Here is a 23987-nt window from a genome sequence, read left to right as displayed (position 1 = left end):
TGCACAAAGTATTGGCCCCCTGAAAAGGCACCACCATATGACAATCAATGAGCAGGTTATTATATGGAAGTTTATTCTTTGTACAGTAGTTTGTGTGTGTAGTGTGCATGTGTTTTACAGATACAAGTGGATCTCTCTCTCTCTCTCTCTCTCTCGCGCTCGCTCTCTCTCGCTCTCTCTCTCTCTCGCTCGCTCTCTCTCTCTCTCGCTCGCTCTCTCTCTCTCTCTCTCTCTCTCTCTCTCTGAGTACGCAGCTGTGACAGCTCTGATGTGAGAGCTACACGACAGTGTTTCCATTTTAGCAGCAGTGTAACATGTAGGAGGTGAGAGAGGAAACCGCAGTGCTAACAGCTACAAGGTACAGAAAGTTACGACGTACCAAAACAATCTGTAGCAGAACCTGTACCCTTACACTGCTGCTGCAGTATTACCAACCCAGTTTCCGCATGCAACGTATCTGCAGCACCATCTATACGTGGATGATCAACATTCTGGAAAAAGCATATGATGCATAGCAACATATCACCAATATGATTAAATATGATTAAATATGATTTGATTCAGCACATCCAATATGATTCAATTAAGCACCAATATGATTTGACTTAATCCAATATGAGGTGATTCAGCACCAATATGATTGAATTTGTCCAATATGATTTGATTCAGCATCAGTATGATTTGATTCACCACCAGTGTGAGTCGACTTGATCCAGTAGGACTCGATTCAGCAACAATATGATTCAGTTTGATTCGATTCAGCACCAATATGATTCAGTTTGATCTAATATGATTCGATTCAGCACCAATATGATTCAGTTTTATCCAATATGATTCAATTCAGCACAAATATGATTCAATTCAGCACCAATATGATTCGATTCAGCACCAATGCGATTCGACTTGTTCCAACATGATTCGATTCAGCACTAGTGTGATTCGACTTGATCCAATATGATTTGATTCAGCACCAGTGTGATTCGACTTGATCCAATATGATTCGAATCAGCACCAATACGATTCGACTTCAATGTGAGGAGGTGCACAGCAATGTATCAGACGCCGCAATTCACATGATAATGCACAATTGTCACATGGTATTTTATAAAAATGTGGAAAGTTTCTGTATTCTCAGAAGCCTAAAGAATTTACAGGCTAAAAACTATCTGTGTTACTGTAGTGTGTCAACTGCTCAACATGTCTAAAAAAACAGACACGCTCAACATGTCTATAAAAGATGTAAAATGATTTATTTCTTATCAGTCTGATTTAAATATTGTAGTGCTAGAGATGCTCGTGGTTAAAGTATGGTGGTGCAGAACGTGACATACAGAGCATTTGAGCGAACGTTTGAGACGTTGCTAAGCAACATACGCTTGTGACAGAACATTGATATTCAACGTATATAAAAAGTGCTGGAGATTAGCTGCGTGTGAATGTTTTTCTGTGAGACTGGGTTGGTATTACACAGCGTCCATCACACAAGCTCTGATCTCGCTCATTATTTTCCCACAAACCCTAAAAGACCTTTACTTCATTACATGGACGCATCTACATCCAGAGCGTTACGTCTGTATAGGATCTCACGCAGCTCCGCAAAGACAGAAATAGTAAAAGAATAAAAGGGAAGTTCGGCCTTTAATCTAGTCTGGAACGTTGTGTGTCTGAGGCTCTTAAAGCTTCCATAAAAACGCTGCTTTAACACTAAACTCTGGACCCCCTGCTGATGTTTCCTTCATTTACTGAAGAGAGCCTCAGTCAGAGTCGTGTGTAATGACTGCAGCACTGCTGATCCTCCACGCTAACCCCGCACTCACACCCGCAGAGAGCCGTCCATTTCAGTGAGAGCTGGAGATTTCGGACAACGGGAGGCAGAGCGAGTATTAGCGGTGCAAACGTGGGCGGAGCAAGTGACGTGACCAAGTTGGGAGAAGTTTAACTTTATATGTATGAGATGAGAAGAGAATAAGCGACTACCAATCAGAGTGAGGCAGTTTCGCGCGTTTCTGTTTTCCCCTCGCTCGTGAAACATTTTCATGAAATAGTTTTTAGAAAATATTCCACATTTGACGTAGACGTGTTTTATTTATCCAAAACAGAAGAGCGTTAGTGTTTTTGCCGTAATCTTTCTGTACAGCAAGCCCTTAGGCGTGTAAAATAAGCAGCAGAAATCACGCAGAGCAAAATGTAAAGCACAATCATTTCCTCCAGAAGTGTATTTTTAGTGAGAACTAAACTTAATGGCTTATTATAGGTTCTTGTTTAATATTGCACTATTCTGGTGTTATCATTGAAACCATGGCAACCAGGAGTAAACTAAATATAGGACACGCCCACACCACTGCTGTTGTTGATGCTCTGCGGTTCCTCTGTGCTCCTGAGTGTTCTTTCCTTGTTTATTATGCGGCATTATAAGAGTTTAATCTGTAATATATTTGTGTATTTGTGAGCCAACTTTCTTCAAATGCCCCTCAGTGGCTTTCTACCCTCTTCTTCACGGAGGCTGTTGATGAATAAGGCTGTGTAAAGCCCACTGAGATACAGTTTGCTTCTGATTTCCCCCGAATATTAACTAAAAACAGCTTATTTAAATATTCTATCCATAACGCGTATGAGCATGAATCAGACTGTTGACGCATCATCACACACAAAACATCATATCCTTAACAGAATCAATAGAATGTGTGACAAAATGAATTCGATACCAGACGCATTACATTTCCTGTCACCGTACTGAATATATCGGCTAATTCCTCCATGAGAAAACAAAACTCTAACATATTCTCATGAATCATTATGAAAACGTCAGCCAATCAGAGAAGCTGTTTAAAGGCAATCAGAGGAGCTGATCTGATTGGCTATCACCCAGATGCAACTGTTGATTATGTTTTAACTCCACCCCTTTTTTTCATGGTCATGATGATAACATGAACATTCCCGTCACACCACCACGCGCTCATTCTGTGATCTTATCTCATGCTTTATTTCTTTTACTTCATTAAATCCTCATTAAACTAGTGAGGGTTGAATCTGGTTTGAGAAATAGCTGATGCTGACTCACCGACATGTGAAGATGATTGTACATGACTGGTGTAATATGTGTGTGTGTGTGTGTGTGTGTGTGTGTGTGTGTGTGTGTGAATGAGAGACGGCTCACCATGGCGAGAGGGACGATGCCGGACAGCTCTCTCTGGACGATGTGGATTTTTGTCTCGGTTTCGTCGGATGTCGCTCTGATGCCCGGATACTCCACCATCCACGAGATCAGCCCACTGCCCACTGAGTCCACCATCACATCCATCTCCAGATCCACCTGCACCACCCGCTGCCACCCGGGCTCCACCCTGACACACACACACACACACACACACACACACACACAGCCACATCAATTGCACTGACCACAGTAACTCCTAATATTTATGTAACAGTCATGCGATAAAAACCTGATCTTAATCCACAACGAGACAAAGCGAGAAGAAACAGACAGGAAATAATATCAGTTTATTTTCATTTCAGTACACTACAGAAGAAATCCTTCTGAAATGACTAAAAGTGAAAAAATTCTTTCATTAGTTGCTTTTTCACACTGTAAAAACTCAAAAAAAAAAAAAAAAACCCTCTTTTATGTTTTAATGATCCCAGACACAAAGCTCTGACTGAACCGAGCACCTTTTACCTTTTACTTTTAAAGCTTTGAAGTGCGACATGACCTCATGATTAAAACCTGAATGTGTGTCAAAACACGTCACACACCATTAACACTCACACTGAGAGACAAAACACAGGAGGATCAGGAGAAGTCAAACAGGAGCGAGAATAACGCAAATAAAGCAACCAGCACAGAACACTACAACTATTACAAAAGATTAACAAGAGGAGAGGAGAGGAGAGGAGAGGAGAAGAGTGGAGAGGAGAGGAGAGGAGAAGAGAGGAGAAGAGAGGAGAGGAGAAGAGAGGAGAGGAGGGGAGAGGAGAAGAGAAGAGAGGAGAAGAGTGGAGAGGAGAGGAGAGGAGAAGAGAGGAGAAGAGAGGAGAGGAGAAGAGAAGAGAAGAGAGGAGAGGAGAGGAGGGGAGAGGAGAGGAGAGGAGAAGAGAGGAGAAGAGTGGAGAGGAGAGGAGGGGAGAAGAGAGGAGAAGAGAAGAGAGGAGAAGCGAAGAAAGGAGAAGCAAAGAGAGGAGAGAGGAGAGGAGAAGAGAGGAGAAGAGTGGAGAGGAGAAGAGAGGAGAAGAGTGGAGAGGAGAGGAGAGGAGAGGAGAAGAGAGGAGAGGAGAAGAGAGGAGAAGAGAGGAGAAGAGAGGAGAGGAGAGGAGAAGAGAGGAGAAGAGTGGAGAGGAGAGGAGAGGAGAGGAGGGGAGAAGAGAGGAGAAGAGTGGAGAGGAGAAGAGAGGAGAAGAGTGGAGAGGAGAGGAGAGGAGAGGAGGGGAGAAGAGAGGAGAAGAGAGGAGAGGAGAAGAGAGGAGAAGAGTGGAGAGGAGAGGAGGGGAGAAGAGAGGAGAAGAGAGGAGAGGAGGGTAGAAGAGAAGAGAGGAGAAGCGAAGAAAGGAGAAGCAAAGAGAGGAGAGAGGAGAGGAGAAGAGAAAAGAGGAGAAGAGAAGCAAAGAGAGAAGTGAAGAGAAGAGAAGAGAAGAGAAGAGAAGAGAAGAGAGGAGAAGAGAGGAAAACAGATAACAGACTTTATTTATCGCGCTGTATATGAACAGATGTATTTGTATTTTAAGAAGAATAACGTCTGCTCCACTTGATCGGGTTTAAATCACATAAATGGCGATGAGTCTCTGCACTTTAATGCAGAATTACACTCTCAAGGTTAAATAGCTGTGTATTTTTTTCTTTACACACAAATTTACTGAAACTTTTGTGAAACTCAGTCATTTCATATTAATAGTGTTAACAAAAGAAATATTAAATCTGAAAAAAGTAAGAAAGGAAGTGAACACAAATCCGTAAATAAAGACAGGTGAGAGCAGGGAGGGAATGTGTGCTGCTGAAGGAAATGAAACTGCAGTCACGTATCATACACAAGAAATTACAGAGCGCAAAGTAACGACCTGATCAACAGCCACGATGAACAGAGTAGCACCTTCACAACACGAAAACACACGTAAAACACACGCAGGGTCACGCCGTCACGTCTTCACGCTGCCCTGTCCACGCTGGGAAACAGCGAACATTTCACAAGAACTTGGAGAATTATTTCTGAGAAAGTTTTTGTTTTCAGTGACCCACAATTTCTGTGGATGAGAGGCCAAAACACACAGAAATATACACGTGTGTGTGTGTGTGTGTGTGTGTGTGTGGTGTGTGGGCGGAGCCTGAGTCAATCATTCGCATTCTGTACAGCTGTACGAGCTACACCACTTTCTTGAGAGAAGAAGTTCATTGTATAAGCCAGAAAGTTCAGTTTTGCCTCTGTTCTGCTGCACCATGTTAGCTTTGCGGAGAAACAATGAGTGTGAAGTTCGAAATGTTCAAAATCAAAATGTCAGCTTTAATGTCAGGACATGAGCGCGTATATAACGGCGGAACTGTGAGGAAATACAGCACTTTATATCCGCTGTTTCAGTTTACTGTGTTCCCAGTGCTAGCCCAGAATTTCAAATGACGTGAAGACGACAGAGAGCCCGGTCCCACATCTCACACACACACACACACACACACACACACACACACTGCTCCAAGTGGTGTTATGTAAGTGAATTCAGCTACAGTGGACGCTGCAGACGCAGTGTGACCTCTTAGTAATCATTCATATTTCAGATTTATGTCAATTAGGACGGAGGAGAAAGTGCAGCGGTTTCCACTTACAGCAGAAGTGCACATTAAAGTGTGTGAAATACGGCAGCATTTGGGACATCAGCCGAGTTCTAAACGCTTATGTAAGCAGTCCATCAGAGCTAAAGCAAAACGTCTGAGCAAGCAAAAGTACAATTCCAACATGACAATATTTGTCCTCTAACAAAACAAGAGAAATTTGCATCTCTCTTTGATAGGAGCAGTGGGAGAGATCGGGGCCGGGTGTGTGTGTGTGTGTGTGTGTGTGTGTGTGTGTGTGTGTAGAAAGAGAGAGGGAGAGAGGGAGAGAGGGAGATAGAGAGAGAGGGAGAGAGAGAGAGGGAGAGAGAGAGTGAGAGAGAGAGAGAGTGAGAGAGAGAGAGAAGGGGAGAGAGAGAGAGAGAGAGAGAGAGAGAAGGGGAGAGAGAGGGAGAGAGAGGGAGAAGGGGAGAGAGAGGGAGAGCGAGAGAGAGAGAGAGAGGGAGGAGAGAGAGAGAGATGGGGAGAGAGAGAGAGAGAAGGGGGAGAGAGAGAGAAGGGGAGAGAGAGAGAGAGAGAGAGAGAGAGAAGGGGAGAGAGAGAGAGAGAGAGAGAGAGAGAGAAGGGGAGAGAGAGGGAGAGCGAGAGAGAGAGAGAGAGAGAGAGGGAGAGAGAGAGAGATGGGGAGAGAGAGAGAGAGAAGGGGAGAGAGAGAGAAGGGGAGAGAGAGAGAGAGAGAGAGAGAGAGAAGGGGAGAGAGAGAGAGAGAGAGAGAGAGAGAGAGAGGGAGGGAGGCGATGACTTTGAAACAATAAAAAGTTCTCTTGCAGGCAGAACTGCAGCGAGCGGTGACGGAACAGAGGATGGCAGGTGAAAGGAGGGGGTAGAGAGGTAGAGAGGTAGAGAGGTAGAGAGGTGTGGGGTATGAGCGAGTTGCTCGACTGGCACTTTCTCCTTCCTAAGTATAGAAGGGGAAAAAGAGCTGCAGAGGGTTTTACAGCTGAGCTGAGAGAAAGAACATTTCTGTGAAGTGATGGAAGAGTGGAGCGGAGGAACAGGGGGAAAATGGAGAAGAAGAAAAACAAGGGGAAATGAATCTGTGTACGGTCCGTGAACTTTCTGGTCATTCTGTATTTCTTGTTAGTATTTGATTATTCAGGAGAAAGAAAAAAAAAAACAACAATCTTCCATTTTATAATCACAAATGTCAAATCATAAAAACCTACTTTTATATTTACTATATTTATAATTAATTTTTGTTCTTCTTGGCATGCAGTAAAATAGGAAATCAATTGTTTTATTTCATAAAATTATGTGTAAAAAAATGAAATATTGACTCATGTATAATTGTTTCCACTCATTTCACTGCATCAGAGTCTACAAATCAAATATTCATGAATTTATTACCAAGAAACTACAAAGCGTAAAATCCTGAAGATGTGAGAAAACCTCTCCTCTGTTATAAAGCACTGACACTGGAGACTCCTTCCAGAAAGGTTAAATCAGCGTTTCCTTCCAAGAGGAAAATCTCATCATGTCAACAACTACACAGTTTTTTTAAATCCATTCAAATAGTTACTATAGAAACGATAATGCATTTGAAAAACACATTAATATAAAATTATACCACGGCGCAGTTGAACGCTTGAATCTGATTGGTCAGAAGGTGTGCGGTATTTTTGTATAACAGCGTGGCTTGGACTGTAGTTCCGGCTGTAACACGAACGACAGGTTTATATTAATGCCCTCCTTCTTATACGTCATCGTTTCTATAGTAACAGCTCATTCACAGGGACTTGTACAGCGGACCAATCGGGAATCAGGATACTTGTACCTTCTGGCCAATCAGAATCCAGCACTCTCCTGCAGAATAATGAAAAATGGACGTCTGCGTTATCCCAGCTGAGCGTTACGCGTTTAATGATGCGACACTGTAGCAGTGATGAAATCCCTAAAATCCCAGGCTGGAGGATACAGAGTGAGGTTCTGAGGTTCTACAGCACCGATCCCTCCTCCACACCATTAAAGCACTTCCTGTTGATGTGCTGATCCACTCCAGCTTAGAGCTTCCTCTCTCCATCACTGCACCACTCGCTCCTGTTTAAAGCTACCGCTCTGCTGGATCTTTTACTCTGAGACGCTAACTCCTGCAAAAACTCCTGCAAAAACAAACGCACTAACAGGGCGTACACAGGATCACATCTTTCACATGAGCAAAATAGCACATGTATGCCTTAAAGTGGGGCGTCTGGACCTCAAAGTGCAAAGTGCATGGTGGAGTCAATGCTAATAATCAGAGTTAGCAATAATGAGGGCCTGTACATTTCTGTCAGATGAAGACACCATGCTATCACAATGTTTTAATCATGCAAAGTTTTACAAAGTTAATGCCTTACACTACATTCACACTAGTGAGCGACAGACGATCGTTCATCTTCTACATACACGCTTAACACGGAGCCGCGATTTCAGCAGCGAGATATGAGGTTTTTTTCTCAATACTATCAAATTAGGAATGATTGTTAAATCAACAAATCCAAACAACGCCTCGAATGATTCCTCGGAACAATCCTGTGATTTCTGTGGTGCGATGTTTCTTTAGTTCCGCACTCACAACTTTACTTCCAACCTTCCGAAAAACCTGAAAAGAAGAAAAACAATGGTTTCTTCTTATCCTGTCATATACAACACTATGACATTATGAAGAAAGAAAGCTTGGAAGGAAGTAGCAGAGATCGTTGGTGCCTCTGGTGGCTGAATGTAGCTAGTACAGTTAGCTTGCTTTGCTAATCTGAGAATGAAGCTAAGTACAAAGACGAGGACGTAACGTGCAAAATCAAAGTTTTTAAACATAAGTAGTGTATAAATCGTATGATGGGCTGGTGGCTACACATTTTGGCTATTGCCTTTTTCTCATGGAGCTAAAAAAAAAAAAAAAAAAAACACTGGAAATGCCACGCCCACTAGTGACAAACGTAGGGACAAATGTGAAAACAGGGCGAGGATCTCAAAAATGACTAAAGTTTCAGAAAATACTTGATAAATATTAAGTATTAAACTTTACTGATGTTTTTAATGAACAGAATACACAGTTTTATTTTGCGTGCGTATTTGTATTTAGCAGTTTTCCGATGCAACTCACAGCCTTTATTTGGTGTCATATCAGATGTGCAGTTGAATTTAATTTCAGTTTGATTTACGCAGGAGTCTGTTAGAGATCTGAATTTTCACAGCTACAGAAACTAACAGCACATGCTGCTATTAAAACCCTCTCTTACATATCGTTTTCTATCCTTACTTCACACGTGACGTTCACCGTTATTCTTTATAAATCCCCTGCAACACGCCCAATTCTGTGTCCATGTTGGGAAAAGTTAGCGTTTGGTATTTAGGATCTTAGTAAATCAGCACATTACCAAAAACTGTATTTGATCAAACACAAACTAACCCCAAATTACACTAATTTAGCTGTTTGAGAAATCTATGCTTTGATGTGAATATGTGATATGATGTGAAGCTTTATACAGGGTGTCTGAAAAGTCAGGAACCAATGAGAGTACCAAGAAGCACCATCTCTACCCTTTCATCCCGATGTTAATGCCATTTTCTCCTGTAAAGACAAAAATAAATAGAAGTGTAAATAAAGAAGTAAATATAAAATAAATAATACATATAAAACCACGTATATGTACTTTAACTCCTGTTGGTTCCTGATTTTTCTGGACACCCTTTTGGACAGGTTATACAGTGTACAACACACACACACACACACACACACACATTAAATGATTTGAGTCTTTTAAGAGCTAGCAGCTCAGTCAGTAAGCACACACACATACACACACACACACACACACACACACACACACACACACACACACACTGCACTGGACTCATATCACTGTTGTTGACAGAATGAACTTGATAAATGAAAAGCAGTTCTCAACGATACGATGCACTCAGCGAACATTTTTGACTTTGCTAAAAAAAAACCCTCTTCTGAGGTAATTCTCCGTTCAGTAATATGAACACGGAATTCAGTTCAGTTCAGTACAACGAGTACGGTTTAAAATCTCAAAAGAGTGAGGGTGTTTTCTTTTGCGCTCACAAATAATATCTAACTAGATGAGGAAACGTGGATGTAAAAATGCTGAACGTACATTTGAACTCTGCGTCTAGTTATCTGCTCTTTTTGATTTTATATTAGCAACAGATACGGAAATAAAATTTAAAAACTGTTAATTTATGGAAATGTACTGTAAGTGTTTTAACATCTATGCTCAGGATCAGGAGCCGCGGGACTGAACCACTCTCTGTGGGAGGCATCAGATCAGCGAGCAGATTTAAACAGCAGCGTGGGTACAGAGACAGAGACGGACTAAATAAACCCTCTCCCTGCTGAGATCAGATATCTCAGGGCTTTTCTCTGCTGAGAGCCATTAATTCAAACTGTCCTCACTGTGCCATTATCAGTCCTGAGATCAGAGTCAGTTTTACCAGAGTCAGTCTCGTTATCAGAGTCAGTCCTGTGATCAGAGTCAGTCCTGTGATCAGAGTCAGTCTTTTTATCACAGTCAGTCCAGTTATCAGAGTCAGTTTTATCAGAGTCAGTCTCGTTATCAGAGTCAGTCCTGTGATCAGAGTCAGTCCTGTGATCAGAGTCAGTCTTTTTATCACAGTCAGTCCAGTTATCAGAGTCAGTTTTATCAGAGTCAGTCTCGTTATCAGAGTCAGTCCTGTGATCAGAGTCAGTCCTGTGATCAGAGTCAGTCTCGTTATCAGAGTCAGTTTTATCAGAGTCAGTCTCGTTATCAGAGTCAGTCTCATTATCAGAGTCAGTCTCGTTATCAGAGTCAGTCTCATTATCAGAGTCAGTCTCATTATCAGAGTCAGTCTCGTTATCAGAGTCAGTGTTTTTATCAGAGTCAGTCTCGTTATCAGAGTCAGTGTTTTTATCAGAGTCAGTCTCGTTACCAGAGTCAGTCTTTTTATCAGAGTCAGTCTCGTTATCAGAGTCAGTCTCATTATCAGAGTCAGTCTCGTTATCAGAGTCAGTCTCGTTATCAGAGTCAGTTTTATCAGAGTCAGTCTCGTTATCAGAGTCAGTGTTTTTATCAGAGTCAGTCTCGTTACCAGAGTCAGTTTTATCAGAGTCAGTCTCGTTATCAGAGTCAGTCTCGTTATCAGAGTCAGTTTTATCAGAGTCAGTCTCGTTATCAGAGTCAGTGTTTTTATCAGAGTCAGTCTCGTTATCAGAGTCAGTGTTTTTATCAGAGTCAGTCTCGTTACCAGAGTCAGTGTTTTTATCAGAGTCAGTCTCGTTACCAGAGTCAGTTTTATCAGAATCAGTCTCGTTATCAGAGTCAGTCTCGTTATCAGAGTCAGTTTTATCAGAGTCAGTCTCGTTATCAGAGTCAGTTTTATCAGAGTCAGTCTCGTTATCAGAGTCAGTGTTTTTATCAGAGTCAGTCTCGTTACCAGAGTCAGTTTTATCAGAGTCAGTCTTTCTGCTAAAAGCATCTTTCCTTACTCTCGAAGTATTTAGCCATATGTCTAGGAATAGTTCAGCTGGGATTTATCTAGACAGAATGGTTAAGAATTTATTTAACCTGGATTTCCTTAATTTGGGAATTCTTAGGATCTGAATTTTCAGGAATGTCTTTACTCTGGGAATGTGTGGCTGAATTTATAAGAATTTCTTATAGACCTGAAGTCTATATTCATTCAGGCTGAATTTCTAGGATTTTTGTTGAGTCTATGTTTCATTACTTTCTTCAAATTTGCAGGAATTTGTTTTCTTTAAGCCTGAACTTCTTTAGTCTTAACGTTCTTTACATTTCTTCAGAGTGAATTTCTAGAAGGTTCTTGTCCTGATTATTAAAGTCAGTAGTCAGTAGCGTTACCTGCTCATTAATATATAACAATACAATACTGTCGGCTTCAGGAAGATGATGAAAGTTTACTGTCATCAGTCAAAAATCCCTTCATCTGGACAGTGCTGGAGATTTCAGGAACCTTTGTGTGTGTGTGTGTGTGAGTGTGTGTGTGTGTGTGTGTGTGAGTGTGAGTGTGTGTGTGTGTGTGTCATAAATCGATGGTCTGTATCTCCACTGTCAGATTTGTTGCTGCTTTAATTTCTCACAATAGTTGAAAACACTTTACTTTTGTTTCACACAAGCCTCAGTAGCGCCTAAAGCATTATTTTTATTCTCCCTGGTCAGGTGAGTCTGCACACACACACACACACACACACACACACACAATAAACACACACACACACACACACAATAAACACACACCTGTATGTATACATGTTTTCCATTACACTTGACATTTCGCAGGTATATGAAGTAAAAAGCCAATTTGTTTCCTTTCATATGGGATGTGGATGTGTGTGTGTGTGTGTGTGTGTGGGTGTGTGTGTGTGTGTGTGTGTGTGTGTGTGCGTGTGTGTGTGTGTGTGCGTGCGCGTGTGTGGGTGTGTGTGTGGGTGTGTGTGTGTGCGCGTGTGTGGGTGTGTGTGTGGGTGTGTGTGTGTCAGCATGCTCTGACCAGGGAGAATAATAATAATGCTTTAGGTTCCACTGAGGCTCTGAAAAAAAGAAACATTAAGAGATCCAAAAAGTTCTTTCGTCAAGGTCAGGACACACACACACACACACACACACCCACACACACACACACACACACACCTGTACACCCCATAAGAGAGCATTTCTTATATAATAATGGTGGAAATTGTAGGCTAGGGAATAATTTGACTTACTTGAGGCACAACAGTACAGAATAAAGGAGCTGAATTACAACATTGATTTAGTGCTCACTGTCTCTCACACGCACACACACGCACACACACACACACACACACACACACACACACACACACACACACACTGAAAGAGAGAGATGGGGACAGAGCAAGAGGGACAAAGAAAGAAATAAAACTTGTGATAGACTGTGAGAGGATTCTTATCTCTGACACCCACACACACACACACACACACACACACACATCATGACACCGTAAATGAGAGAAAAAAAAAAACACACAAGGTCACACCAAGTAGGCAAAAACTCCTTCTACACAAATCCATATTAATGTTAAGGAAAAAGTAACACAACAAAGCAAGTGTAAGAAAAAGAACGTTCAGAGAAGGGAAAAGATGAAAAAATGGACAATAAAGCAAAGAGGGATGAGAAAGAAAGAAAGAAAAGACGAGAGAAAATGAGAGATGACAAAACTATCAGATTCTGATAGAGAGAGAAGAAAGGGAAAGATAGACAGGAGAATAAAATACAGAATGGAAGAAGAAAAGAATGAGGGAAAAGATCAAGAAAAGAGTAATAAAACAGAGCAGGCAAAACAGAAAGATGGACAAGAAAGGAAGAAGAAAAGGAGAGAGAGAGAAGGGAAACAGGACAGATAAGAAGATAAAGAGAATAGATCAAGACAAAAGAAAGGAGAATAAGATGAAATATCAAAGAAAAAAATAAGAAAAGCAAAAAACGAGAGAGAGGCAGAGATAGAGGGAGAAGAGGCGGAAGATTTGAGCAGGAGACAGAGTAAGACAGAGGAGAGGATAAAGAAGGAACGACAAATGATCAATCTAGAAAGTAAACAAAAAAGAAACATGGGACAGAATAAATAAGAAGACAGAGAGAATAAAATAAGAAAAGAACGAGGGACAGCAGAAAGAGCAGGAGGACTGAGGGAGAAAGAAAGAAAACGAAGAAAAGGAAACAAAGAAGAGAAAGCATGAGGAGGAATAAAACAGAGAGATAGAAGAAGACAAGAAAGAGAGAGAGACAGTAAGCAAAAGAGAGATAGAGAGATAAACAGAGAGACAGAGAGAAAAACACAAAGAAAAGGAGTGAAAGATATTCAATTCAATTTAGTTTAATTTGAATTATAAAGACAGGGTGGAACGAAAGATTGAAGGAGAGAGACTAGAAGACTCAGAAAGAAGGAAAGAGAGAGAGAGAGAGAGAGAGAGAGAGAGAGAGAGAGAGAGCCTTTCAGTGTCCTGGTCTCAGGGGAATATTTTGATTTCCTCTCGGAATGAAAGAGAGACAAACATGGAGAGACGAGGAGAAAAGAAACAGTGGAACTTGAATGAAAGATGGACAGGAAACAGAAGAATAGTAGGAAATGTTACAGTGATAGAGTCCATCACATACACTCACACACTCACTCACACACACACTCACACACACACTCACACACACACTCACACACACACTCACACACACACACACGCACACACACACTGTTGTTAGGCAGATTGAGTGTTTGAAGGCCTCTGGGGAGAGGGACGAGTGAGAGACAAAGACAGAGAGCAGGAGCCGTGCTCTATTTACTGAGAGAGAAATAGCTTTCCCAATCAGGTGGCCTCTATGTGTGTGTGTGTGTGTGTGTGTGTGTGTGTGCATGTGTGTGTGTGCGCATGTGTGTGTGTGTGTGTGTGCACAGCAGTGTAATAAGCATGCTTCAGTTAGATCCCGTTACTTGGGTTTTGCAGTTATTACAGAGCAAAACATGATACAGTGCTGTGCATAAGTATTCACCCCCCTGCAGCTTCTCCATATTGCGTAGTGTTATAACCTGGAACTGAAATGCCTGTGTGTGTGTGTGTGTGTGTGTGTGTGTGGGCGTGTGGTCGATATATTTAGCAAAATTATTTACAAATAAAATAAAAGTTGTGATTGCGTAAGTATTCATCCCACTAACTTACTTCTGGTGCAGTCAGAAGTGACATCATTAGTTGAATTAAGTGTCACATGATCTCAGTATAAATAAAGCTGTTCCTGGAAGAACCCAGAGTTTGTTACTGACACAAACAGCATCATGAAGCCCAAGGAGCTATCTAAGTAAAGTTCTGCAAAATGTTCAGTCAGAGTTGTTTATAAAAATAAAAAAATCACAAACTTTGATAATCACCCAGAGTGACATTACATTCCTTATTAAAAAAACAGAACTGCGGCTCTGTCCAGAGGAGCAACCGAGAGGACGAGGGTATCCCTCAACACCGTGCTCAGTATTATGGGCTGTTCTGCGTAGATCCATGACATACAGTATAATCTCAATTAAGTAAATGTCAGTTCCAGGTTGTAACACTACACAATATGGAAAAGTTCAAGGGGGTGAATACTTACGCAAGGCACTGGATGAGCTTGAAATGAATAGACGAACAGGAGGATATTTACACATTATTTTCCTGTCGAAAGGAATCAGACTATAATACGCATTGATGAAATGATTATTTTACAAACTGTAAATGCATAGTGAATTTGTAAATCTGCAGCAGTGACTGTAAAGTTTCGTAAAAACACGTAAACTCTGATATTTCTCTGATATTTCTCTGATATTGTTCTGATATTTCTCTGATATTTCTCTGATATTGTTCTGATATTTCTCTGATATTTCTCTGATATTGTTCTGATATTTCTCTGATATTGTTGATATTTCTCTGATATTGTTCTGATATTTCTATGATATTGTTCTGATATTTCTCTGATATTTCTCTGATATTGTTCTAATATTTCTCTGATATTTCTCTGATATTGTTCTGAGAATTGTTCAAGTCATGATCATGTCACTATTTACATAATTTCACAAGCTTTAAAACTCAAGAGCTTTGATTGAAATATCTTTGATTGTTCGTTGGAACTGAATTGTAGTCACAGACTCTGTACGTAAAAGTGTGTGTGTGTGTGTGTGTGCGCATGTTCCAAGAATTTGCATTAACAGCATTTCTTCACTGCACATGTTGAGACTTTGGCACTGGCGTGGGTTTAACTGCTGTGATTTATGAGAATAAATGTGTGATTTAAGAGAATAAATCACACACTCTCACACACTCACACACATGATTGAGAAATGGTGTATGACATCAGTGTGAGGGTCAGTGATCTGTGGGTCAGTGAGGTTAGACGTGTGTATGCGCGTGTGTGTGTGTGTGTGTGTGTGTGCGTGTGTGTCTCCTTCACTTAGCGAGTGTTAGTATCAGCTGTAGTGTTGAATCACAGTGAGAAATATCTGACAGTTTGATATAAATTTAGTAAAAAATTCACTAAGTAGAATTTGAACTGCTTGACATTTTATAAAAAAGGTTAATTTAGGGTGTTAAGTTTTCAGCTGGCGTGTACGTTCTCTTTGTTTCCTTCATTTTTCCAAGACTGTAGTTCCTAGTTTGCTAATTTTGGTCTTGCTTCTAGTGTTTCACCTGATTCTGACCTTGAGTTTGGATTGCTCTTCATTTAGCTATTCATCCTAAAGCATCCTATTCAATAAGGTTTACTGCACACGTTCGGTTTCCTTCCAGTAAGTGGAAATGAATACAGTCGTACTAATGGTGAGGGGCGTGGCTTATGAACTCAATTTGCATATCCGTCTGAGGAACTTTAAACTGATATAAATTTGAGTGTTATGGAAGTGTTCTTTTCAATAAAATCGTGTTTGGTGTTGATCAGACAAACAGAGCAATACAAGCAATACAACAACACTCTAATTTGTATAAAGTGACGATGGCAAGACTTCGCAAATAACGTCCATGATTGAGCTGTTTAAACAGACAGAGTGATTGAGGAGAAACAGGAGACTGGCGTGTTAGTATTCAGGCTGGATTCCTGCATCATCAGTGGAGGTGAATGTTGCGTAGTTAAGACAGTGAGGAGTGTAGATAAAGAAGAATAAAATAAATTCAACATCACGAGCTTGTATGAAAGCAAGTAAATTCAGTGCTAATCCAGGACAAGGCTGGCTCAAAACCAACACTCACAATCTGATAAATCAGATAAATCCCTAATCTCTATCTGCCTACGCTTTGACCCCTGAGTTTAAAAAAAAAAGCTCCAATATAACGACTTGTTTCCGTCCAGTCAGCTCAAGCGCTGCTTTAGTCCTGATCGTCTACTGCGTTCGTTCATGTCACATCTGCTGTTTGCTCATGACAAATAGAATCCAAGCGCCATCTGTCACATGACTCTGCATGCCAAAACACCACACCTCTATTTACTCAGCAGAGAAAGAGCTGCTTATACATGTCTCAGTACACTGTCAGTAAAAATAGCCACCATCACTGGGCAGGGCATCCAGATGGGGGCATCAGAGATGGACTACAGCACACAATGTTGTTCACAGAGAAAAAAAAAACAAAAAAACAGAGACTGGATTTTTAAAAAATAATAATAAATGAGAAACTCTCATGTGTCCTAATTTTGACTTATTTGAGGATGAGACAAGGGAAATGATTAACATGAACTTATCTCTAATGTTTACCTTAATGGCTGACAGATTCATTGGTGCACACACACACACACACACACACACACACCTCAACTAACACTTCACAACCAAAGCGAAGGAGTAGAAAAAAGGGAACAGAGAATAAAGAGGAAAAACGAAAGTTTTTTTTTTTTTGGTAACTTAGCAGAAAAATCAGCTATTTTAAACGCCTCATTTAAAGCATGCATGAAACGAGCCGGCTTTACTCAGTAGTACCAATCACTAACAGAGATATAATCTGCTCCTTATCAGGATAAGTGGCGAAACCTAGACAGTCCATTTAATCAATTATATAATCAAGCACACTCAATGTTTTTGTAGTAATCTAAAGAATTTCTGAATATCTGGATCTTTTACTGATTATTTCTTGAAAAACACATGAAAGTAGGCCTGTTGATGCTTCTGGCAATACGATGGTCATTTAACCAACATGCAGGTGGATAAGCAAGGAATAACACACAACACATCATGTGGTTATACACAAATAATCCATGCTGAGGTGGTGTGATACTGTTACCACCCTGAAGTGGACTTTTCTCGGATCATGGTGTGGTCTGGAGTGTGTTATTCCGCTTACACCACAGCGATTTGTTAATGAATGCTGATGAAAGGCACAGTTTGCATTTTAACTGTCTTCAGGTTAGATTTAATGTTACGGAACGTCTGAGAAACGAGTTCCTGTTCTTACTTACGTTATAGCCGTAATAAACAGTCATTCCCTCACCAGCCTCTCTCTCTCTCTCTCTCTCTCTCTCTCTCTCTCTCTCTCTGTCTTGAAGAAAGGAAACCTTGCAAAGCGCTGTGACTGTTACACTGTTACGCTGTGACACTGAAGACTCCTTCCATAAATGTTAAAATAAACTTCTCCTTACAGAAAACTTCACCATATCAATGATCATACATTTCTCTCTGTTAAACATGTTTTGTTTTTAAATCTGTTTTTGTCTTAGATTAAGTGTATCGCTCTCTGTACAACTCCCTGTGTATGAGCTGTTACTATAGAAACGATAACATATTAGGACAAAGCGTATGAATATAATCATGTCGTTCATGTTACAGCTGGAACTACTGTCCGAAATAATCCGCACCTTCTGACCAGATCAGACTGCGCTACGGTATCAAAGTTAAAAAAAAAAAAAAAAAAGATCTTGAAAATATGTCAGCGCTCGGGGGAATTGCAGCGCTTCAGCACCACGGACAGCGGCACTGCAAACCTGAACGCCGCGGCAGTGGATGTGTTCAAAATAATACACATTATTAAAAATCATTACAATACTCTACGCTACTCAGATTTCTGTACGAACCCAAATACTAACTCCTCTCTAACAGGGTTTGACAGTATTCCTAAACTCTGACCTATCTGTATTAACATCATTAACATGAAGTCTTTGCCTTTGTTGTGGTCTAACAGCCGTGAATGCCAAAAAATCTCATGTTTTTTTTTTTTTCTTACACTCAAAGCATATGAACAAAAAGTTATCTGAATATTAATCACAGCACCACTGGGGTCAGTAGCTCCACCCAGCGTAACTGAGCAACTCTGCCTGTTGAGTTAAAGCTCATTTCACACTCAGAATAAAACCTCCAACAACGAATAAAAGTAAAAAGTCTTCTGCAACCAGAAGCAAAATGGCCGACCAAATTTCCTGTGGAATGGGGTGTTCAGTTGGACTGCATAGAGAGATTACACTCTGTAAAGTGTGTATGGCATGATGTAAAGACGTGGTGTCAGGGCTGTTCGACATTAAACTGAAGATGAAAAGAAGAGTATGAGGACTGACACACTCACTGCACTGCTGGAATGGAAATTACATCATCTTAAAGCTTTCTGCTTGTTTGGTGAGATGCTTTATATCAATGGATCTCATCATCCCTAAAACAACGATGACGAAAAGGGAGAAAAGGAAAAGTGTGGAGAGGCTTAGCTCAGGGGTTTGGCACAACTCAAGGTTTTCTTTCACTGAATTCCACAGGGCTGTTGTGAGGATGTTCTTCACTGGAGACTGTACAGCTCTTCTGGAAGTCGCTCTGGATAAGAGTGTTTGCTAAATGCTGTAAATGTAAATGTAAACTCACAGCTGGAGCTCTTCAGCTTCTTAATCACTCCTGGTGGATAGCTCATTAGCAGGAGGACAGAAAAAAAAAAAAAAAAAAAAAAAAAAAAACACTTGCCGGAGAAGAATATGGAAATGGACGACACTCAGAGACTCACCTGAAGAGATGTGGACATAAAAAAACCACTATAGTGGACAGAGAAACCTGCACGCTGCTTTTCCTTTATCCCTTCCTCAAACCTGTCATCCTAACCGTGCTTTAAAGATCATAATGTCTTCTATATCAGATATTAAACTGCTCTGTGTGTGTCAGGAAGAGGAAGGATGTAAGCACAAGCTTTAGTGACAAATCCAAATCAGCAATCCAACTCATAACCACGAGATCAGTCAGATCAGAATTCCAGCATTATAGAGGACAAAAAAAAACTCCTAATGCAGAAGGTGAAGAAAAAAATAGCAAAATAACAGAAAAAGCAAACAGAGAAATTAACGCTCGGACATGCAGACAGGAAATGGCAAGAAGTCCGATGAGGAGATGAATGAATAAACAGGAAATGGGTGTTCTTATATAATTTTATATCACACTCAGAAATGCAGATGTTCCTGCTCTACTTTATTTGGTCGTAAGGGTGTGAAAACTTTTGCAAACAGCTGTGTAGAGCTGCTAAAGCATTTAAAAAATGTAGTCTTATAATCAATTTACACATATGCTGCTTTAATTTACTTTAAATGCTGTATAAGTGTAAGACCAGATGGCTAACACACACACACACACACACGGGTGTATGGGTGATGAGTACATGTTTAATCACATAAATACCTCACACATAAATACATTACTGTCTCTATCTGTGTGTGTGTGTGTGTGTGTGTGTGTGTGGGTGAGAAACCTCTAAGCACATTGATGAGCTCACATTTTCTGAGCTAATGAGCTCAGTGCAAATTACAACTGCACCAATTAAACACACATCAGTGTGTGTGTGTGTGTGTGTGTGTGTGTGTGTTGCACATGCAAGCAGCCATATACATCAAAATATAAATAAACATACTAACAGCCACTAATATAAATAAACTGCAGCTTTCATAAAGATAGATGAGAGGAGAATTGTCCTTGCAGATGTCACACGCGCACACACACACACACACACACACACACACACACAGGACATCGTCACTCCAGCCTTTCATTCATCAAATAATCAGAAGTGAAGAAACGTAACAGTGTGTGGGTGCATGCGTGTGTATGTGTGTGTATGCGTGTGTGTATGCGTGTGTGTGTGTGTGTGTGTGTGTGTGTGTGTGTGTGTGTGTGTGTGCAGGCCCTGTGTGTGTAATTGTGATTGTCAATTCTCTCACTTCACCTATGATTAATAGGACACACACACACACACACACACACACACACACACAAACGCAAACACACAAACACACACACAGTTCACGCTGTAAATGGAATAGAGGGCGCGTTGAGAGTTCTGGCAAATTAGATGTCAAGATCACTAAACTAGTAGTATGGACAACACACACACACACACACACACACACGCGCGCGCACATACACACACGCGCGCACACACACAATTCTCTCTAGTCCAGAATTTACTGTATGATCAGCTGAACTCCATTCAGCTGAAACGCAGATGGAAAAAGAAACACAAACAGGAAGCAGAACTTCAGCGATGGACGAATCAGTAACCATGGCGACCGAGACGGCCAGACTGCGTGTCCGTAATGTTTGTAGTAAGTCACAAAAAGAGTAGTAAGACAACTAATTTTTACTAATTGACCAGTAATTCAGAAAAGTATTCAGCTAGTCATCTTTTCCGTACTTAAAACAGGAAGTGTTTCAGGATGCCGCTGATGGATTTTTCTGCAGTTGGATTTGTGTAGCAAAGAATGCGCTAAAAACTGCACTTTCACACTCGGAACTAACTAGCGCTACGTACAGGCGTGTCTCGGAGACGCGTCGTGATCCGATCACTCAAGCCACCTTCGGAGGGGGTCTGGGACGCACGTGACCACGTAACATTTGGAGTTTGAATGCATGAAGTGCCTTTGATGCGTCCAGGACAGCGATGAACGAGCGGCTAATCTCACAAGCAGCAACATAGAAAAACGAAAGATTGGCATGATTTACACTGGAGTGAGCAAGAAAAACAGCAGAGGTGTCTCACGTTTATTTCGTTAGAAGGCCACACGCAATCTTAAAGGTTTGAAAAAGCCTGTACAGGTCCATGAGATAGCAATTTCCGATCACAAGTGGTCACTGGAGATGCGTGTAAAGTGTCAGGTGGAAACGGCTGGGTTCGGATCGGATCACTCGAGATGGATGTTAATAGCAGGTGTGAACAGAGCCACAGCGAACATCAACGCACAGGATACACAGAGACTACACTTCCAGCTTCAGTGCTTTTTTTAGCCTACACTGTTAACGATGAAAGTAAATAAATGAGCGTGATGTGCAAAATAATAAATCTGGGTGTCATGGTACACTATTTCAGGATGGAGCAGTTGTTAAAATGCTCTCGTGGGGACGAGCTGGAGGCTGAAATCGCTGATTAACTCAGAGTTCAGCGTGGCACAGAAGCTCCTTATAGCTTAATGATGGTGCAATCTCAGCTTAATGATGGATGGAGGTTGCGATGTCTACAGCAGTGTCTGGAAGCTTTTAATGCCGTGCTCATCTCCAGCATCAGCAGCTTCTGAAAAGATGCTGATCTGACTCTAAACTAGACTCCAGTGAGATCTCACGCTCATACAAAGTGATAGCAAAGGGTTAATGTTCAATCAAAGTGGAAAAAAAAAAAACTGTCTGGAGAATTGACTTCATGTACTGTAAAGGTTTTCAGACTAACAACTAACGTACATTTAGCTGCTTTCTTTCTTTCTTTCTTTCTTTCTTTCTTTCCCATCTTTCTTTTTTCCACTGTTAGACTCACTGACATTGCTGCAGGTTAAACTAATGTCCAGCACAAAGCTGTCATTAACCCTCCTGCACACTCACGCAGTCACGTCACAGTTAAACACGGGGAGAGAAAATAACGCTGCTAGCCAGACAGAACACCTTACAGGATTAAATGCTGGCCAGTGATGTAAACACAACGTGCAGTGTGTTTGCTAGGAGAGGAAAATATTAGGTGCATTATGCTCCTATACGCTTCCATTTCACAATAATGGCACTTCCAGTTTTCCGGGGCAGATCTAGCAGGGCAGAAATTTCACACACTGACTTCATGCATCCTGTAACAGTGCCACGTTTAACTTCGCTGAGCTCTTCAGTACGACCCATTCTACCGCCAGTGTCTGTCTGTGGAGAACGCATGGCTATGTGCCTGATTTCATGCAACGGGTGAACGCCTGAACTCAATCATCAGGAGGGGTGCACATACTTTTGATCATATAATGTCGCTAACTAGCTCACTATACATTACTATATGATGTTAACTAACAATTTTTAGCGGAGTCAGTTACTGTGCTGCCAAAATCTGAGACTGGAGCTTTCATTGCTTGGTGCAATAGTTAATCACTTAACCATTTGTTTACCTGCGATCATTGTGACTGTGAGAACCACAGCAAGACACAAATGAGCAAACCTCAGATCTCAGTCAAGGAGAAAAGTTCCATTAACAACGCAAGAGTCATGAGGACAAACTGAATTAACGAGTTCACAAAGTGAGCGGAAACTTTATACACGTCTCGTATTTCTAATGCGAAGCCCTGACTACACAAAAAGCATCAAGCTACCACTGCTAGTGGCTAACAATGCGCTAACTGAGGATTTTCAGGAATAATAAACTCAGAAGAAGCACACTGTGAGGAATCTGAGGGAAATTATTTGAGCATTAGCGCAGATACACACAAGCGACTTTCCCGTTAATAGTCCTGGCCGAGCTGAAGGACAAAAACAGTCAATTCTTCTTTTATTTAATTTGTCCGAGCGCTGTAGCACTCTGACCCGCCATCTTCTGCATCTGTGCCGTCCTAGACCTTGATACAAACAGTTTAGCCAGCACAGCGTCTCCGGGCAGTGTTAAATAACCCAAACTGTTTCGCTGAAGTGCACTTTAGACTCCTTTTTCACTGTAAATCTATAAGCTGCAGTCGTCAGTAGTTTCGCTCACTCAGAGACCAGCGGAGAGAACGCTTGGTAAAGGAAGGAAAATTTGATTTCTGTTATTTCTCTTATACCTTATGAACAGCCAGTTAAATGAGGGCAGTGTTTCAGGTGTGTTTCTTGTCTTGTGTTTTTTTTAGTAGCCTAGAAATGCTGAGGCTGTGATCTGATGTTTAATTTGCTCTGTTTTCATTCTAGGTTTTAAGATTTCCAATTCATTATCCAATCAAACACTGGCAAAGTTTCCGTCAATCTGATGTGTGTAACGGAAGCAGTAAAATGAAAAGCTTGTCTTTACATCTCTGTCCAGATTTGTGTATATATATCTAATCTCATCCAGTGTATAATTTCTCTATAACACTTCATCCTTTTTAAATGTGCTGCAGTTTTAAAGTAACGTGAGAGGTGCGTGTGTTATGTAAAGGTGCTGAAGTTTGTTGTTTTGTGAAAGTTCTCCTGTCCAGACCTTACACGTCCAATTCCCAAGGTTCCTGAGTCACATTTTATGCAGCAGGAAGTAAATAACAAGCTCCTGTATGTATGTAATAGAAGATTGGAGTTCATTTAAATGGCTCCTGCAGGATTTCCAATTACCCAGAGTACCTTGCTCGGGCCTTGTAACAGCAAGCACTCGTGAGCCCATATTGGAATCCAACCCGGTGTGTAAAAACCTCCGCTGTGTGAAACAACATTTGTTCAGCACAGGAAGGACTGCTTTTAGAGCTGCGCACTAACAGGAAGTAGGTCACTCTGGGCTTTTATAACATGCTAAAATGGCCG

General features: G+C 41.1%; 1 protein-coding gene across 2 annotated transcripts in view; it reads right to left on the bottom strand.

Annotated features, from left to right (window-relative positions):
• The window catches only part of si:dkeyp-14d3.1 (transmembrane protein 132C), a 214835-nt gene that overhangs the window by 49432 nt on the left and 141416 nt on the right, over positions 1-23987 (bottom strand). For both annotated transcript variants that reach the window (XM_034306290.2, XM_034306291.2), the window contains one exon: positions 3158-3344. In XM_034306290.2, the coding sequence (XP_034162181.2) occupies positions 3158-3344 (187 nt within the window). The remainder of the gene's footprint in view (positions 1-3157; positions 3345-23987) is intronic.

The sequence above is a fragment of the Pangasianodon hypophthalmus genome, chromosome 8, assembly GCF_027358585.1.
Source record: "Pangasianodon hypophthalmus isolate fPanHyp1 chromosome 8, fPanHyp1.pri, whole genome shotgun sequence".
Classification (NCBI taxonomy): Eukaryota; Metazoa; Chordata; class Actinopteri; order Siluriformes; family Pangasiidae; genus Pangasianodon; species Pangasianodon hypophthalmus.
The sequence above is the reverse complement of the archived record's forward strand: the minus strand, read 5'-3'. Positions and strand labels throughout refer to the sequence as shown.